At 25.3% G+C, this 21649-nt stretch overlaps 1 protein-coding gene across 1 annotated transcript; it reads left to right on the top strand.

The window, feature by feature from the left end:
• Nucleotides 1–9171: 9171 nt before the first annotated feature.
• On the top strand, nucleotides 9172–19499 carry LOC129613352 (uncharacterized). The gene is made up of 10 exons (XM_055527363.1): nucleotides 9172–9262; nucleotides 9500–10747; nucleotides 11038–12382; nucleotides 12438–12493; nucleotides 12561–12712; nucleotides 12773–14423; nucleotides 14481–16502; nucleotides 16563–18153; nucleotides 18228–18333; nucleotides 19296–19499. The coding sequence occupies exons 1-10, from the start codon at nucleotides 9172–9174 to the stop codon at nucleotides 19440–19442; spliced, it is 8409 nt and encodes a 2802-aa protein (XP_055383338.1). The 3' UTR covers nucleotides 19443–19499.
• Nucleotides 19500–21649: the final 2150 nt, after the last annotated feature.

Here is a 21649-nt window from a genome sequence, read left to right as displayed (position 1 = left end):
AAAAATTTATAAACAAAAATAAAAAAAAATAAATAAATAATAAACGAAAAAACCACATGATTTTGACATTTTTATTTATTCTTTTTCGCCATACTTATAAGAGGAGTTTTAAATTCAATTCATCTGTTTCTTTTCTACTACATTATTTATCGAGTTTCATTTCAAAAAAAGCGAATTTTCTCTTATTTTATATTTCAAAAACAAATGTATATATATATATATATATATATATATATATATATATATATATATATATATATATATATATATATATATATATATATATATATATATCTATATATAGAATGTAGTATATAACTATATTGGTGCTAAAAGACGGTATTAGACAAAATAAACGGATATTATACAAAATTAACTAAAATAATTGTAATTGCATCAAAATTAAAAAAGAGAAAAATGTAAAATCCATTAAGCATTTATTTTAATTTTAATTTTTAATAAATGATTATTAATAATTGCAACGCGCTCAAATTTATACCCAAGTTTGAAAACAATATTAAAATAAAATACATGCAACATAATTTATGTACCGATTTCAAAAAACGCATGACCAAAACCGCATGTATACCCATATACCGTGCAAATAACACAATTTTAAAAAAAATATTGATTTCATGAATATTCTATGTTCTGTGTTATTGAATTCCCTCCAAATTTTCAATAATTAATTTCATTTCCTTAATTTTTTTATTTTCGCTTTATAAATAATGGTATTAATTTCAATTTAATACTATAATTAATATAAAATTAGTATTAAATTATTTTGGTACATGATTTTACCTGCAAAATAATTCAACTTACAAAATTAGGTTATTTCATTTTCATTGTTTCGCTATTAAAATTCTTTCGATTATTTTTCGCTTGCGATCGCAATTCTCTGCTTTTATATAATAAATACGCATAAAATTTTTAATTCGCTGGAAATGAAATATAATATTTTTTGAAAATTTTTTTCTTTTTATTAAAATATATTTATGTGTATATATTTATAAAACTGGAATTTTTATTGTACCTTAAAGCTTTATCTATTGTTTTTCAAATTATAAATGTATATAAACATATCATATAATAATATGTATATATACATGTATATATGTTTGTATATAAAATGAACTTATCACAAAATATAATTCCAACAGTTGCATTTTGAATTTTGTTTTCTTTTTTTTCTTTTTGTTTTCGTTTTCTCTCTCTCATTTTATTTTTCGTTTCATTGTTCGCTTCAAAATTATTTTATATGAGAACAATATTGTACCTTATATGTGTAGAGCAAATGTTTTGGTCAATATTTTGTATTTACTATAATGTTTTTTTTTTATAAAGAGAAATGAAAATATTATACTCTAGGTATAAAATATTAAATTTCTAATCGAATTTCTGTTTGAACTAAAATTTACATTTTTATATTGAAATTATTTATGTATATATAAATAAATATTTAATTTAATTTTTTATTTCAATAATAAGTAAAATTAAATTTAATTGATATCATAAGTAAATATGATATGTCGCCGTAAGTGTTGACGTTTTCATTACAAATTTATGGTTAGAGACGATTTGTGTCAAACCAAACTGACAGAAATCCGGGTCGATTAAATTTTTTTTTTTTTTTTAATCGTGGTTACATAGTAGAAATAATTGCTCTTATTGAAAAAGAAATTAATTTTTTTAATACAATTATTGAATATTAATAGTAAAAATTATTAAAAAAATTTTATTTAATTTGTTAAAATTTAAATGAAATTATAAATTTATAAAATGAATTGATCAAAAGGAGAATAAATACTTGATTAAAAAATTTCTTCAAAACCAGATGTTTAATAGAATGAATGATATTTGGGAATTTTAAAGAGTGACAAAGTAACCGGGTGAACCCGAAAAGTTTTAGGTTATAAACAATAAACCGCCATTTTGAATAAGAATAAAAGTATTGCCATTTTGATTGGATCAAAAAAAAATTTTGAGAATTTTGCATATTTGGTTGTGGTTTCGAGAATTTTGAAGTTACGCACGTAAGTATAATTACATACATAAGTAAATATATATACACATTATACATATGTACATATTTATTAGAAAATACAAATATATGTTATGTATATGTATACATATGTACATAATTCGTAGATATTTTGGAGGAAGCAAATTTATATGAAATTGGTGAAATATTTTAGTGAAATAATCAGGTTAAGTTATATTGATTTAGAAATTTCCAAAGAAAATTTAAAAGACAAAAAAGTAGAAAAATAAATTTTTGAATTTTCATACATAAGTATACATATGGGTACTTTTGTTTGTATGCATGTACCACAAATGTATACATCGCGTGGGCACGAAAATATAATAACATTTCAATGAATTAGATCCTTTCGAATGCAAGATTTTTGCATTTTGGCTATACCTAATTATGTATGTATGTATGTATTATATATTTATAAACATATGTGTACAATGAATTTTATTTAAAATTTTATTATTTGAAGTTTTATAAAGATTTTTGATTGTAATTTCAGATATGGATTCCTGGTAAATCATCATTCATCATTTTTGTAAATCAGAATATATATACATACATATATTGTTTGTAATTTTTATTTGGATGTTCTGGCGAATATCTATGCAGTGATATTGAGTCTTAAGGTAATCATTTACTCAAAAAAAAATTTTTTTTTTCATGTTGAAAATCAATTTTGTTTTTGTTTTTCTCTTGATATTTTTGTTGATTGCGTTTTTTATCCATTTTAGTAAAACGATGTATGAATTAAAAAGCCTACACTTTTTTATAAATTACGTAACTACAAATATTATACTTTTGAATTTTCTTTTTTAGAATAATAAGTTTAAGAAAACGTTCTACATTATAATATGCACCCATATTATATCTTATGCAAGATAAGAATGTAAAAGTCAATCAGAAAGGTTTTATTTTGGATTGAATATGTATTATGGAAATATGTAATGACTTCTATGATAAAATTACTTTAAAAAATTATAAGAACCTTTTGTATAACGTAGTGTTACAAAAATGTGTAATTGTATAGGCATGCAATGAGATTACACAAAATTTTTATGACTTTGTAGTCTAATATTTAATTGTAGATAAGAAAACATTTGATGACATAAAACAATGATTTAAACAGAATTCAAAGTAAGAAATTATTTTAAATTACATATCAATGGTTTAGAGAATTAAATTGATTTAGTATCAGATGCGTATAGACAAACAAGTTAACTAAACATAACTGCATGTATGTACATACATCTTTCATGAAAGATACAATATGTATGTAGTTACATAGATAGGTAACTATGTAGGTTTTCAAAATAAACATTTTGTTTGAATAGTACATACATATCTATTTTATTAAATTTTATTAAAAATTGGGCATAATTCCTAAATAAATGCTTTTAATATTAGTTACAATACATGTATTCATTTATATTCAGAATATTTAATTAGTAAATCTGCTTTCCAGGAAAGTATACAATATACACATTTCAATGTTGCAACAACCAGTATTGTGCGCTTATATTGATTTATGTTAAAACAAATATTCTTCAATTATAACTTCAAGATTTATATTGTTACCTTTACATGAAAAAGTTTTAGAATAAATTGATGGTATGACATTTTTTTAAATGAAAAGATTTTCTGTTTTCAATTGAATATATTGCACAATCGAGAATATTATTAAAAAAATATAAAATGTCTTGAAATTGTATTCGGCTTTATAAGTAGGAATATTTAACAGCAAAAGCCTTTGGTATGCAAGTTGAATATTTTATAAAATTTATAATACTTATAATTTTAATTGAAATTTTATTCAAACTACCATAGTAACATCTCAAAACTATTTCGGTTTCTTAAAAGTTGTTGTATGGTAGGATACAAGGTAATCAGGCTACCTACAGAGATGCATTCTAAAATTGGAAAATTGCAAAAAATTTCTTTTCAATGTAATTAAATAGGGATGCACGGATTAAAAATGTAAGCTTAAAGTAGCAATCACCTGGTTAAATTTTGTACCTGGTGCTGATGCTTGTTAAAATTTGTTAGTTGACAGCAGATTTAGTTTGCTGTTGTTGTTTTATTATATAAAATTTTAAAATTGTCAAATTTTGAAGCGTGACTTTTTATCTTAATTATAGGTTCATTCACGAGACCGAATTGAATCTCAATTCTGTTAGCTTAGTAGAAAATTAACTCAACTATTTTTTAATCAAGTTGTTTTAAAAATACCCCTGTTTAATAATTGTTAAAATTTAACTTAGTCGTGTTTTTTATTTTTGTCGTCTCGTTATCTTACCTTCACTCGGACTTAATGTTTTCACAATTCCCTCCTTCAATATTTTGCAGTTATAAATCAATTTCATTTTGTTTTTATGTGTACAAAGGCATATTATGTGACTGCATATTAAGTATATTAATGTAGGTTGAGCATTTTTAGTAATCTGGCCTGGGCTCCATGGCGTTCAATACCTGCAACAAACGCGTTTCAAAACATATGTACTTACGTCATATGTTATAGCATAAACTAAGTTTGTACATATTTTAAAAATCCTATCTTCAATTGATGTAACATTTATATGACATAATTAGCTTAAAATTAAGATAATAAGATTTATATATACAGTATAGTATAGGTATCCATGGAGTATTTAAAGAGAAAATAAAGTATTTACACTGCAATATCAGTACGAGAAAATAAATATGGATTTAACTACATACTTATATACATATGTACATATGTATAAGTTTTGTAATGGATGGTCGTGCCAAATTTTAACAAAAATTTTATGCAGTTTCTTTTTTATTTTTTTTTTTATTTTATTGTTTATAAACAAAATCATGCTAAGAGTAAATTTTGATTTTTCATTTGGCTGTTTCATTGATTTGTGATATGTGATTTGCATTATTTTTTTTCATTGTGATGTTGATCACATATGTATGCATCAACTGGAGTAATATGATAAGAAACAAATCAAATTGTGTCATCATGATTTTTAGTTAGCGTTTACACACCAAACATTGTTGATTGTGACTTCAACAACCAACTTACATTAATTTTTGATATGTAAACGTTATGTTACTGTAGACTAGTAGCTTCAATAGCAAAAAACAAAATTGTTCGTGCTTTATTATTTACTTGTCTGGTCCGGTTACATCAAAGCTTTACAAAACTTTGTGTTCTTTAAAATTTTCACTAAATTTTAGAAAATTTTTTCCAATAGAAAACCTGATATGAAAACAAAAATATGGCAGGAAAAAAAACCAAAATGTTTGCCGATAAAAAAATTTTTTTACCTTAAATATGCCATTTTTATAAAAGGCATCATAAATGTTACTAACGCATGTACCTGCGAATGTATATGAATAATAAACATAAAAAAGTATACATAACCAAAAAAAAAAAATGTAAATGTGTTTAGCTTCGCATAATTTCAGGAAAAAATTTAAGCCGAACCGAATTCAGAGCTCATTTTGGTTTCAGATTCTGTTAAAAAATAGGGGAATCAGAGGGCGTTGTTGAATCAACCCATTTTGCTTTCTATTTTGTTTTTAACTTATCCAACTAGCTTATCAGTGTTTTGATTTTTGATGCAACCAGGGATTTTGCAAATTTTTCTAATTAATAATTAATTAATTAACAAAATTGCATTACTTAATTAATTATATTTGATACAAATGAAAAAAAAATATGCCTTCTAAGGTATTTTTCTTCTTAAAAAGGCAATAAAATCCATAATATTTAAACGAAGCATTACATTTTTATCTAAATGCATTGCAGATTCAAAATCGATAATTTTTAAAATGGCATATTTTCCTAATTATTGAATTAAAACACTGTTGTATATTAAATTGGATTATTTGTTCCTGTAATTTCAACTTATTGTTTTTGTTTTTTTTAACTACGTTACCGTTTCGGGTCACAAAATATGTAGTGAATGAATAATGAAATGTCGTTTTATATTTGAAACCAAAAAAATTAAACCAAAAAATTAAGAGATTAGATAATAAATTAAATAGAATATAACAACCGATTACGAGACTATTGCTTTCGTTACGACGAATGGTTTTTTGCATTATTGGAGTGTAACAAAATTGTATTCCAATCTTGACATAGCAATATATCAAGGGTTAAACTCTTGTTTTTATGTGAATATATGTGGGAAAGTTCCGAAAAAATAGAAGAAAAGAAGCAAAATTTCTGCAAAAGAAGCGAATTTCTTTTTTGAAAATACATAAATGATAATTTTCGCCTATTTTCATTTGGAGTTTAGTATGAAAAAATTTAATTAAAACCTAAAAACTTTTGAAAATTTAAAATTCAACTCGAAATTTTAACTATAATTTAGATTAGAATATATTTTCGAGTTCTTACCGCATTTTTTGTAAACCATCAGGCAAAATATTTGAGAGAATTGAGAGCAAAAAAATGTTAATACATTGAATAAGAAAAAAAATTTTGTCGCTATATTTTTTAGTTTAGAATACACAAAATAAAATAAATACAATTAAATTTGTATTAGATTTTAAATTTGTTATTCGACTAAATTTTGTAATGATTATACTGTTTATACTTATATAGTTATTATAAAAAATGTATCGTTTCAAGTTGTCTCCTATAGAAAAGAATGTTATAAAACTACCTAACATTTGAAGTTCCTGTCGAGGAAGTCTACGTTAATCATATGTGAATTAGGCTTACTAACACCGCTACTATAATAAAAAATCAATCATATTATTCTTCTGTAATAGGGTACGGATAGGATAATTATTTATTCACAATATTTTATAAATAATATTATGTATGTATTTCTGCTATTGTTCGTATCTCCTAAAACTTATCGGTTTTTTTCTTTTTTTGTAGTGTAGCAATTTATTGAAATCTTTAAAAAATTAACAGAGTCTGGAAGGTATTTTTAAAATAAAATACAAGTTCAATGTTGTTATAACACAAAACAATAGAAATATTATTGAATTTTAATTCTTTTTAACTAAAAATTTGAAAAAGGTTGGTTTTGTGGAAGATTTATGATGTTAATATAATATAACTTTCAAAATAATACGTATAAATTTGTCACTTGTGGACTATTACTCTCTCTTACGGTCCAACCAATTTCTGTCAGCCGCAGTGCACGCCCCAAAATTATAAAATTATTTCATTAATATTTTTTTTATATATTAATTATGTCAAACTTTTACAATCTCAAAAATCTATCTCTATGCAATTTCTATGAGAAAACTTAAAAAAGTTTGAAAAAGAAACGATACTAATATAGACTATGTATTACTACTAAAGATAATTGTGGCTAAGACATTGCAAACTGTATGATGAGCAATGTTAAAATCAAAAATATATTTTAAGGCGTAAAAATATACTCAAAATTTTCTTTGAAATATATTTTAATTTTTTCAAAACTTGTTATTGCATTAAATATTGCAAAATGAACTTGTTTTGTTTGAAATGAAATATTGTTTAAACCGTAATACAATTTTATATTCAACGTGTTTTTGACATAAATGTTCCTAGATACGATATATAGGTACATTAATGTCAAAAATGTACCTCAGGGTTTTTGACCTTGTGGAAACAAAACAGAAAATTAAATATACAGTTGTATATTTTCTTATGAAGTTCAAAATAGTTTTGTTCTACTTTTTTATTGTTTTCTCCGAGAAAAATGAACGTGCAATATGTAAAAACATAAAATAAAAATATATAGTCTTTATAACAAGTACCTAAATCACGTTACATACCTTTTCATGAAAATTATATAATGTAAGTTATTTATATACATATTTACATATTATTATTCGTATCTCTAGATTAACATATACGAGTATATTCATAATTACTTTCAAGAATAAGAAAATTTAAAGCAACGTCCAAACATGTTCAAATAATTTTATAAGTTGAAATTTCATAAAAATAATAGTCTCTCAACCTAACCTAACCTAATACATTACCAAAGTTTTTTAGTATCGTGAATTTTTCGAAATTTTGAAAATACGGCAACACCTTGCTAACATAAGTAAAATATTTTTTGCAAATTTATTATTATCTAATTATTAGTATATTAGTTCTTTCAAAATTAAAATAAATATTAATTTTAGAATACTCTAATAAAATTTCAAATTTTATCTTTTCCTCCATAGAAATTTGCGCATAATATTTTGTTTAAATAAAGTTTTATTATAATTAATAATTGTATATTTTCTACGATTAACATACTATATTGTGAATATATATTATAGGTATTCAGGTATAAATAATATATATGTGTATGTACACATATTTATTTTAATGTCATTTGAGCACATAGTGCATATAGATTGTACAATTTATGAATTCGCCCCAAATTTTAAAAATAGAAGAAATTTAGTGTTTCTTTCTCTCTATTTCATTTTTTAGTCTCTTCTTTATAATCTCAAAATTTTTTAATGAGGTTATGTATACGTAAGCTTCCGATATAAAAATTTGAATTTTGCCTTTATTTTTTTTTTTTTCTTGTTTGTTGTTTTGTTTTTTTTTTCGTAAGAGCTGTCATTTTTTAGTTGTACAATTTTCGTCGTGCTAAAAATATTTTAGGGTGTGTTGTATCGCGAGTGATTATTTCTTTTTAAGCTGTAAATTAAAAAAATTACATATTTAAAAATAAATTAGAAATAAAAAATATTAAATTTAACTCTTAAGTAAGAGTTTTAATTATAAATTTTAATGAAAAGGATTCGAAAAAATTTAGAAAAGAAAACTTTTAAAATCATTTTTTATTGGAATTGATATATGAATGTTAGTAGAGATCTGTGTTGCCCAATGTTTCGGAGAGGTGTCCGCCATTTTGTTTATTAAATACGAAGTTCATCGTTGGAAGCATAGTAGTGTTGCCGTTTCATGAAAAATAATTCAATTTAAATTATTTAAAATACATATTGATGAATTTAAATGTTCAAAGGAAAAATTTGCTCTTTTCATTATAATAAAAGTAGCATATAATTGATGCTTTTTATTTAATAAGTAATTATCTGATAAATTGAATATTAAATACATATATATATCTGAAAATTTTCATTTATTATAAAAAATTAATTATTTTTTTTTTTTTTTTAATTTTAGGGCGAGACCTGTTCATCCGAAAAATTACGAGATGAAGTTAACTGAAAAGCAATTGAAAGTTTTTAATAGATTACATAAAAAGTATCCAGTGTCATTAGAATTTATAGATTATAATTTAGAGCGTATATTAAAATTTATAAAATATTCTTTATGTCTACATTTCGTTTACAAACCTAAATTGATTTTTAAGAAGTCTAGAGTTTTCATTCGGTATAATGTACCGAAAAAAAATAAATATCCATCTAAAAATAATCAAAATATCAAGAAAATTCGAAATAAAAAATTTCATGATAAAATAAGAAAACTACAGGCTTTACCATGGTCTCAGAGAGTTGTTTTTTATTTGAAAAAACAACGATTGTTAGAAAAAATTAAAGTTAAAAGTATTTTAGAACCAGATGAAAGCAATAATGACATTAAAACTCAAAGTTCTGTTTTGGATTTGAATGAAAATTCGTTATCAAATAGTACATCAATTGTTGATTTAGATGTTAGTTTAACACTTACAAAAAATGATGCTGACTTAAAAGGGAATAAATCAATACCGCAAAATAAAATTATATTGCATGATAAACCTGATAAAAAATCAGATGCATCGCAAAATAAATATAACGCAAATAAAGAAGAAAATCCTTTTATTTGTAATAAAAATCCGGCATTAGGAAACAGTTTAAACATTGCAGAAGCAAGTGATGAGAATTTTGAATTAAATGACGATAATGCTGACACCATTTCAAATTCAGACTCTGAACATCCCATATCTGAGTTAGAAGAAAGTGCTTTATCTCCAGAGCAAATTGAACTACAATTAAAAACTCAACTTGAATTACTAAAATACGGCAAACGATCATTGTCTTTGTTGTCAGAAAAAAAAATAACTGACAAAATCAATTCAAATACAATCTTAAATGAAAAACCTAAATCAACTTTGAAACTTTCAACATTATTAAACAATAAACGTTTGTCAGGGGAAAATTCCAAGATAAATAACGAACTTGAAGAGTCAGGTGAAGATACTGGCAGTACTGATATTGTAATTTTAAAGGCATCAGAAATAGAAAGTAGATTAACAGATGAATTAAATGAAAGCATTGAAAGCACAGTTAAAAACAAATTCATAATTTCTAATGGCCGAACGAAATGCTCAATAGTTGATTCATTCGAAATAAGTGAAAAAGATGCTTTAGAAGCGGGACCGTCTACTAAAGAGCCGGTATTGTTTACAAACGTAAATAGAAAACTTCAAGAAACTCATAATGATTCTGCAGCAAGTGAAAATGATGCAAAAAATAATGTCAAATCATCGTCAAATAAATTATATGATAATTTTTTAAAATCTACTGATTTGCCAAAAAAAAGTACAAGCATTGTGGATTCTCTAATTAGTAAATTGGTTAATAATTTAGAAAGCCGAAATGAAAGAAATGATAAAGAAGAAAAAGGGAAACCATTAGAAAAAACTATATCAGTTAAAACTGTTGAACAAATAAATAATTTGTCATGTACTGATTTGTCAAATGGCTCAAAAATAAATGACGACAATTCATCTAGTTCGGACGATTTCTTTGGATTTAATTGCAACGAAATGATTCAACCGCAAATACCTGGTATATTATAACTTTGAATTTTGAATATTAAATGAACTAAATTTGTTGCTGTATTCGCATCATCTCTTGTTAAAATTTTTCTTGCTACTTTTGTTACTATATTTTCGTTGTATTTAGAAAATTGTAAAAGTTCCATCTACTTTATGAATTCTTCATGAATACCTATAAATATTAAAATTCAAATTTTAAGAAAATAGAATGCGAATCCAGTAACGCAATAAAATTGATCATGATTATTATTTCTGCATGTTTTTGTGTTAATATAATGTTAAATAAAAATTATTTCCTAGGTATGTTACCAACACCAGCTGTTCCCACATTTTCCAATATTTCGGCCTTCATTAGTAAAGATGATAAACCTGGCCCGATCAAAACTTTCCGGTATACGAATTTACCAAAACGTTACGAAGAAGGTTTAGTTCACTCAGATCGACCACCGCCAAAATTTGAAATGGCAGCTTTGCCTGATGAAATGTCAAAACCCAGAACACTTGCCGAAAAACGAATGATTTTTTCAAAGCAACGTAGCTTTAAATATTTTATGATTGAAAATGAGAATACTATCTATCATGAACTTAAGAGAAGAACCAGAGACGGTAGAATTAATACAAGTTTTGTAAGAGCAGTTCAACGCAGTAGAGTTCCAGCAAGTCGGGATTTATGGAAAGCAACTTGTTGGCTATTAACAGAGAATGAGAAATTTTACTTTCAAACTGCTGATATTGATGGCAGGATATGTAAAATTTTGTCTGGTCTTGGAAATTTTCCAATAAAAAAAATGTTGCCTCAATACAGTTCACCTATTATGAAAAAGGATTTACTACATACGAACAGAAACTGTTCATTAAATTGTACTGATAGAAAAACATGGCAATGTATTCGAGTAAGATACAAGAATCCACGGATGAAAATGCAGATTTCTCAAATGAAAAAAATTAAAATGCTCAAAGAAGAGAATCGACCTGGTCCTTTGTGTTTTAAAAAAAAATTATTAAATGACTTAGAGGGGGGTTTAAATGAATTGGAGATTTACAGAATGCCAAAAATAGAATTGGAGGTATATCCAAAACTGAATAAACCTTTAGACGATTATATAAAAAGTTATTTAAAATTAGTCTTGCCATCTGAAAGTATAACAAAAGAATGGGCTGAGTTTGCTGTTTCGACATTAGTCGAAAAAGCTAACCAAGAAAGCAACGAAATTAATCATGATGAAGACAAGGGAAAAATTATTCAGGCAAAAAATTCCTTTAAATTTACAATACCTTATTTAAATGACCAAACTCACATTTTGGTTCGAAAAGTGCTCAGACGTTCTGAAAATTTTGATAATAAGGAAAAATTGAAATTTCGTTCGATTCTTGAGAATAGCAGTGATAAAATTACTATTGAATGTGCTGATGTCTTATCCGATATGATTGATAGTGTAGCAATTGGGCTAAGTGAAAATTCATTTATTTATGATGATCCTGACATCACATATGACAATGGAAAAGGGGCTAGTATAAAGCAATCTGAAAAAGGAAATAAGTTTAATAATATTGAAGAAACTAATGAACAAATACAGAAAACCAAAACTTCAGAACTGAAAAGGAAGACTGCAAAAAGTGGGGGAAATCCGAAATCGAAATTAATGTAAGAAATTTGCTCCACTTGATTACGTAGAGTATTTTTAAATTTTGAATTTTAGGAAGGAGTTGAAACGATTAAATGCTACGATAATAAATGCCTCTGATGCTAAAATCGGTAAGAATTGTAAACAAAATGAATAAAACAACGATATTGATTTTTTAACAATTATTTTTTAACATAGTAGCCAAACCAAAGGTGTGTGAGAAAGACTTTTGCCGGTTGGGGTGTATTTGCGCAAGTTTGGGTAATAATAATGTACCCAAGAATCATTGCAAAAAAATTAATTGTATGTTGGAAAAATGTAGTTGCCCTTTGACTCTCATTGAGGCTGAGGTTTGTTTACTTATTTTTTTTTTTACAATTTTTTATTGTATTACTTAAAATTTATTTTAGAATTCAGTAATAACTTCAGAAGATGCATTTGTATTACGGCAAAAAGCAACCGCAAGATTGGCTCGAATGGAACGGGAATTTACTTCAACTGTGGTGCTCACTGGCAATGAAACATTGTTGATAAACGAAAATCAAACAAAACGGAAACGTCGAAATAATGCCCGTTTAACTAATTATTACACTAAAGGATTGGAAGATGAAGAGCCGAGAATTCTTACTAGCTCTCGCTCCAGAAATGCAACCCCAACCAGCGCGAATTCAGCTTCACCATCTAGCTTTTTATCACATGATGAAGAATCAAAAGATATTAACTCCCCAGTTAAAGAGGCCAAAATTCCAAATGATATCAGTGGTATCTGTTACGTGGATGAAGATATTATGAAATTATTAAAGCACTGCACTATAGATTTATATCCACTAAAATATTTTGATGATAAAGTAAAATGGTGTATGGTGCATTGTTTATATAAATGCTTTTGTAATGGAAAAGATACTGAAGGTAAACCTTATATACTTAAGAAACTTGAAGAAGAAAAGCCAGGTGAAGTTTACTCCCGTAAAGCAAAATATTCATTCGACAAAAGTGAGGACGAAAGCTTACCTGTTGAACCCCAAAAGAAATTAATGAAAACTGAAATAAAACCAGATAAAACTTCAGAGAACATTTCAAAACAGTCGAATGAAAATATGTCGAAAAACAAACCAGAAAAAGCAAACAGGGGACGAACTAATGCTTTAGAAATTGTTACGCCAGAACAAAAGCATAAAGAAAATCGCATCATATCGGCGTACATAAATAATGATTTTTATGGTTGTCATCGCGTTCAGCCAGTTCCAAGGGTTTATAGAATACGTAATAAGCGTCCAGAAATTAAAAATCATTGGAGAAAATTTGTTGAAAATGATCAGACTAAATTTTTATTGATTGAAAAAGTCCGTCTAAGTGAAAGTTACGTTCGTAAAATTATAGTTAAACGTCCACCTGGAAGCTTACAAAACTCCAAGCCTGAAACAAACAATAATAATAGTACGCATAATAGTAGTATCAATAATTTAAAACCAAATCAATCTCTAAACGCTATCGATACATCTGGCAAAGAACTGAAAGACATAGACACTTCTAAGTCTCAAATACTTAGTACTTCCAATTCCAAACCGAACCAACAATCTCCAAATGAACGGGAAGCTGATGCAAAGCAAAGTTTAACGCAAACAACACGAAAATCAGATTCACAAACAGAATCTCAACTTACAAAAAGTTCTAGTTCAAATTCAGAACTTTCCTCACCCCTTCTTAAAATTTCGTCAGTTTTTTCCTTGAATGATCAACGAAATACAACTCTTCAAAAAGACAAAATCGAAGCTTCAAATGTTTTGGATAATGAAAACGATATGAAACAACCATTGAATGAGGAACAAAAGTTTCCATCTTTGCAGTTTCCTTCGAATTGTTTTGATAACTGTGAACAATTTACGTTAGCTGCCGAACAAGTTCAAAAAGAAGTTATGAAACGGTTAAATTTCTCCGTTACAAAAACGATGCATAATATTACAAAAATTCAATCAGAAGATAGTGCTAATATTCCTAATCCTCAAGTAGAAATGATGGTAGCTGTTCGCTGGAAACATTTTCTGCAGTATTATATTGAAGGTAAAAGTTTTTATGTAAATTGATAGACATTTTAACAATTATTTTAATTTGATTTAGATAAATTACACATTTGGGAGGTTAAAATTGAAAAAGCAACCTATTTTGTGGGTACTATGAAGTATGCAATGCCTTATGTAGTTAATGCTATCGGCGTTATAAATATAAAAGCAGTTCGCCGAGAAAATTTGCCACTTTTTGCGCAAATGTTAAATTCAAAATTATCTAATGCGCAAACGGATTCTTTATCTATTTTGATGAACGGACATCGCGATTATTGGCGAATTTTGGGAATGACAAAATCGATTAATGAAGGTACGAAAGTTGGAGTAATTCGACCTACTACAGAATCACATCCCAACTTAACACCAAAAATAAATAAGCTCTTCAATATTTTAACTCAACAATATATTGAAAATTTGAAGCGAAAATCTGCACCAGCACAGCTAGTAACCCCTACTTCAATTGCAAATTTACAAAACGCAAACAAAAAAATAAAATTAGATTCATCCAATCAGTGTAACAATGTTCAAATTAATCAACTGCAAAAGCCGATAATGAAAGCTAACCAATTAACAACACCGACAGCAATGGTTGTAATCAATAACAACAGTAATTTAGGAAATTTAACTAACTCAAATCAAATTAACGATTTTTCACAACCAAATTTCAACAACAGTGCCACTTATAACAAAGATTCCGATAAATTCAAAAATTTGAAAATGAATATTAAAATAAGAAAATTAACCCGGGAGGAGGCTATGACTGAACATTTTCAAGTTCCTATAACAAGTAGTTTAGATGATCATAGGTGGCTCGTATTAGATTTGGAAGATGATTTTTCTCATATAATTTTCATGAACAGCATGGAAATTTTAGCACATAGTAAAATTAAATTAGCATTGCAACGTTCTCAAACCGAAAAGAAAATGGTCAGGTTTCCTAAAGTTGATGGGCGATCAGTAGACTGTTATATTATGAAATTTGACAAAAAGCGCATTTATTTAGGACCTTTCCATGAAACAATTGATCCAGTTTTGATGTTATATCAGAATGTTGATGGTAAGATGGTGTCAAGAGAAGACTATGAAGCTTCACGTGGTATCAAACGATTGAAACATACAACAGGTTTTTGGTTATGCAGAAAAAATGAAAAAATAATGTTTGATATGGAGCCGTGGACGTCAGATATATCCTCAATACAGTTGCAACAACAAAATCAGCAAAACATTGATAAATTTTTAAAACAACATCAAGTTGTGTCAACGCCATATCAAAGTTACAAGGGAATTAGTTATAATGAAAATTCACTCATTCAATTACTTCCGGAAAATATGCCACTTATTCAGTCACAGTGTGATAACGTTTCTGTGTCAGGTTTTCCTGCTAAAAATATTGATTTGAATACTAATATGTTTACTCCCACCGTTGCTTCAAATGTTAGTACGGAATCGGTGCAGCAAGTTATTAAGCAAGTTAACAAAATGTATAAAAAACCATTCGTTATCAGTTCGATAACATCAAGTGCGAAAACTGTGCCAGCAAACCAAATTGCAACCTCCAAATCTAATATTTCTGAAAACTCAGTTTTGGTAACTGATACTACATTGAATGACGAACCACCTGCCAAAAAAAGGATATTTTCAAAAATGACAAATGATTCCATTACTGTTCATCCAAATATAAAGCCCACTGTACTAGCGAAGTCTGGAGAACTTATAATTGAAACTCAAAAAATATTGAATTCAAAAGATCAAGTTAAAACTACTCAACCCTTCTCCATTAATAATATATCAGTAATATCTTCGAATAGTTTAACGCAACCCTCAACTTCATTAGCAAAGTCAACCGTATATGGTCCTCATATGCGTACAGCACCATTGATGCCTAAACCTATGGTTCCTCTAACTAATACTGTTTCGTCACAAAGAATATTGTCTCCAATCAGTTCCGTTCAAAAGGCACAGTTCTATACAACAAATAATACACCTACGTCCACGACTGTAGGATGCAAACCCTCTATTACTCCAACTACTTTTACTCGCCCTTTAAAAGCAAGCTTTAAATCTAAAGAAAGTGGAGGTAAGTCAGATTCAAAAATAATTGGGAAACATAATCAAGTTATAATATCTAAAACTTTAGAATCGAATTCTTCGAAGCCTGTAATAGACGATAACAAAAATGACATAGTGACATCGCGAGAGTTTACTGCAAAAGGTCCTGTTACTGCAGAGGTTGAGGAACAAAATGGCCAATTAATACTTAAATTACCTGAAAATTTGCAAAATAAAATTTTATCGCAGCAATTTACAGTGTCCAAAAGTGAAAATGGAACATTGATTTTAGAACCGGCAAGCAACACAAATTCTACATTGAAATCTGTCATGAATCATGAAAATAATAATTTAAACAAACAATTACCACAATCAAATGCTCAGAACAATTCCCAAGACAGATCAATTGCTAATTCTGTTGCAACAACAACAATACCAACAACTGAAAACGCTACTATTAAAACATTATCTACCTCACCTATTACATCCATGCCGGTTGGTACCCAAGCAAACTCAAGTATCCCGATTTGCACACCTACCTCACAAAATGTTAAAAAAAACGAAGTTAAAGTTATAAATTCATCAGGAAATACAAGTCTTCTATTAGAGAAAAAAGTACCAAGTGTTCCTGTTTTGAAAACTAAAGAATTACCGGTTGAAAAACATACAATCAAAACAATAATTACAAAAATTTCAAAACCAAGTGATACAAAAACCACTTCATCACCTGCTATTACTAGTTCGTCGAGTAATAATGAGAGAATTATCAACAAAGATAAATTTTTGAAAATAGGTCTAACCAAGCCAACTACTTTAACATTAAATGAACCAATAACTGTTCCAAAAATTGGAATAATAGATCGTAAATGTTCAAATACAAAAACAGCTGTAACATTAAATCAAAACCAAGATGAACAATTAAATAAAAATAAATTGATAGTAAAAAATAATATTGAAATGGAGAAAAACACAATTAATAATTCATCTAAAAGTTCAAATATACCCAAATCTGATACTAATGTAAAATCAATTTTGAATACTTCAAATGAAAAACAGAAAAATGAGTCAAATACAAAAGTTTCAACTGAATTCAATACGAATACAAACAAAGCAAAGAATTTTGGAATCTATTATCCAGAAAAATATAACCCTTTTCCTGTAACATCTATAGAAAAAAATAAAAATAATGACACAAATACAATTCCTACTTTAGAAACTGCTAAAATTGCAAATAAAGAAAAAATTAATACATCGCAAATAGCAACTGAACAAAAATTATCGAATACTAAAGAAGATGGAAATTTATATTCTGTAAAAAAAATACCAAATAATTTGAGAAATTCCTCATCACCATCCAAAAAAAATAATTTTAAACAAGAAAAAATGATCAAAATATTACCAAAATCTTCAACTAACGAGAAAATTTTAAATTCTGAAACGAAAAATTCTTCTAATATATCGGAAAAAATATCAGTTTCAAGTGAAAGAGTATCAATTTCGACATTATCAACTGATCCACAATTAAGAGGTTATACATCTGGTTATTTTGTTGCACCAGTAAAAGATTATCCTAAATTTGGCGGCTATAAAAGAGGTACAGAAGAGTATTTAATAAAAACAAATTCAAAATCTGTTCTTCATTTAACATCGATAGCAATTGTTGCAAAACATTTGAATGGGTAATTAATATATTAATAGAAAAAAAAAAATATTCTTAAATCATTTTTAAAAAATGTTTATTAAAAAAATTTAGATTTGTTAAAAAACAATGTCCAGCATATCAACGTGATGTTGAATGGGAATTTGTTGCATTCAAAAATCAACAGAGCTTCACAACTAATCATACTGGAAAATTTAAGGTATGAATTAATTACAATAATCATGTAAATATAGGATTTATTTTCATATACATATGTATAGTCAAAATTTGTACCTTTGAAACAAAAAAGAAAACCAACACATATTCAATTCAACTATTAAATTAGAATATGTGAATAAGTGTTCTTAATTTAGCCTTAAAAATATTGATAGTAAGCAAGTTATTCTAAATTTGTTTCAAATTTTTCAAATACAGTTAAAGTGTGACAATTATAGAACTAGGCAAATTGTACAACTTAAGAGTTTATGGCATTATACAAAAATAAGTTTTTTCTTTTAACAACCTTTTCGACTTGTTATACTTTTTAAAGGCGGTAAATTTTCATATTTTACTCTAGTTTGACTTGTTAATACTTCAAATCAAAATTATTTATTGTAAAGTGATGGTATATTTAAAATTTGCTACAATTGTAATTCTTTATTTGCTTCCCCATTTCTTCATTTCCTTATAGTTTCAAACGAACAAATTATAGTTTCAAATTTTATAGATAAAACAAATAAAGAAATAATACCCTCAAAATTGAAAATATTTATTTTAAAATATGAAATTTTACTAAGAATACATCAGCCATTTAGCTGTTAAAATTTATTTGAATGATTTAGATGACTGTTATTGGTGCATTTATATTTTTAAATAATATTAAATATCACTTTGAATATACATAGACCCATATTCTGTTAGTCGCCTCAACACCAGACGTGATGGGATTGTTATTTAAAAATCTTGTAATTTTTCTGAAATTAAATTAATTCCGAAATTCAAAATTTTATTCCTTTAATACTTCAATAATATTGCATTCCAAAAGCAACTAACAGAATATGGGAATATGTGAATGCGACTAACAGAATATGGGAATATGTGAAAGCGACTTAATAGATCTATTAAACGTCATTAACATAAATAATAAAATTAATAATTTTTATTTTATTTGATTAATTTTAGAAAATATTTCTTCCAACAAAATTTACTCCAAAACAAACTAAAAATTCTGCTCAAAAGGATAAAGATTCATATGAAATTGCTGATATGAAAATTTCTGAATTAAAAGATGTCATTGTCATAGATGATGATGAAGAAGAAACAATCTAATTAATTTATAAACAAAAAAAAAATTATAGGAGTTAATATATATTAAAAAAAAAATTATTTTGGTTTTGTAAACAATATTTAAAATTAATGTAAAATACTTAATATATTTATATATAGAGTATAGAACGAAAATTTAAAAAATAATTTTAATCTTAATCAAAAATATTAAATTAGAATTTTAGTATAGGATAAAACAAAAAAAAAAAAAAGAATGTATCTGTATATAGTTAAATATTTGTTTTATATTTTATGTAAAACTAAAATTAATAATATTTTCAAATAAAAACAAATTTATTATTGAAATTTTTGAAAATTATTATTAAAAATTAATTAATTATTAAAAATTTTATTATTTCAAATGCATGTAAATAATCGCTATCAAAAATATATTTTTAAAATAAGTAAATTTTTTTTTTTTATATTTTGAATATTTTCTTTTTTTTTTTACCACAATTATTATATTTAAGTGTTTTCTAATTGAATTCAAATCTGTTAAATAATTATTTTTTACTTTATAACTATATAACTATATATATATAAATAGAATTTGTGAATAATTATTAAAAAAAAAAACAAATTTCATTATCAAAATATTTGATTTTCATTTTATAAACTTTATTGTATAAAGTTAAAATAGTTTAAAAAAGAAAAAATCTAAATTTTTTTCTAGTACAACAACTCAATATTTTGATATTTTAAAATGATATTAAAATTATTTAGTTACATTAATTATTATTATAATAATTAATTATATTATATTATAATTATAATTTAATTAATTTAATATAATTTATAACATAATAATAAGAGTATTAGGCATTAAGTTTATAAATATGAAAATCAATTGTTTGAAATACAAAAAAACGAAAAAAACAAAATCACTGTGATTGTATTTAAATAATATATAAATAAAATATTATTCAAAATATTTAGAAATTTAATTATATTATTGAACATATAAAAGTTTTTGAAATAATACACAAAAAAATTATTATTATTATTATTTAAAGTATAAATTTATCAATTGAACATTTTGAAATCATTTAATTTTTTGTTATTTTAATATTCATTTATTATAAAATTGATTTTAGTTTTATAACATTTAAAATTTTATTTTATTTTATATTATAATTAGTTTATTAAATTTAATGTTTTAGTTTTAAAAAATTTTCAATAAAAAAATATTTAAAAAAAAAAATTCAAAATATGCAATCATTTATATAATCGATGATTGATAAAATTTGGAAGAAAAATATTAAATGTTATATATTTACGAGCTTGCATACTTTATATATTTTTCTGTTTTATGAAAAGAAAATGAAAAAAAAAAATAATATTAATTCATAGAAATTTACCTATATTATTATTATTATTATTATATTAACTTTATTTTATTTTTTTTTTTTGCTTAAATATACAATACTGTTTATTGAAGACAAATAAGGAAATAATTTTAGAAGTAGATAATAAAAATTATTTTAAATAATAATAACAATAAGAATATTTAAAATTTGTTTCATTTTATGCTATTTTACAATTTCGTATACTAGATTGTTTTTCATTGAAGCTGTATTATTTACATTTTCTCTTTAATAATCTATTTATAGAATTATGACGTAAAATTTAATAAACACATTTTGTAATTGAAATGAAAATGGATGTGTTATTAAAATACTTTTTATAATTTTTATAAAAATTATAAATTTATTGCAATTGCGTAAATTTTATACAATTTTTTATGATTTTATTAAAAAAGTTTGTTTCTATTTTATTATGATAATTCAAATATTAAGCCACTACGGAAATAAAAATTTTTGCAAGAGCAGCAAACACTTAAAGAAAGTTAATTTTTGTTAATTCTTTTGAATATTTCCAATTTAATGCAATCAATTTAAATGCATTTTGATGTAACAACACTATTAAATAATAAAATATAAAAAGTGAGTCTATTAAGAGTCTCGTCATTTTAATGGAAATCATTTAAAGTGAAATATTGTCAATTATTTTAAAAAAATAATGTCGAAAAAAATATGTCGAGGGAATTTTTGATAATTCGGTTCTTACTTAACTCATAATATAAAGAGCACTATTGATAAATTCAAACTGCGAAATTTACAACAAAAAAAAAAAAAAATATTTCCGAAACTATAATTGTGCTTAAAATTCTAATGGAATTTTTAAGTTTTCTTATAACTACTGCTAAAATA

The sequence above is a fragment of the Condylostylus longicornis genome, unplaced genomic scaffold (genome assembly GCF_029603195.1).
Source record: "Condylostylus longicornis isolate FDR11 unplaced genomic scaffold, ASM2960319v2 ptg000083l, whole genome shotgun sequence".
Classification (NCBI taxonomy): Eukaryota; Metazoa; Arthropoda; class Insecta; order Diptera; family Dolichopodidae; genus Condylostylus; species Condylostylus longicornis.
Note: the sequence above shows the minus strand (reverse complement) of the source record. Positions and strands in the feature narration are given on the sequence as shown.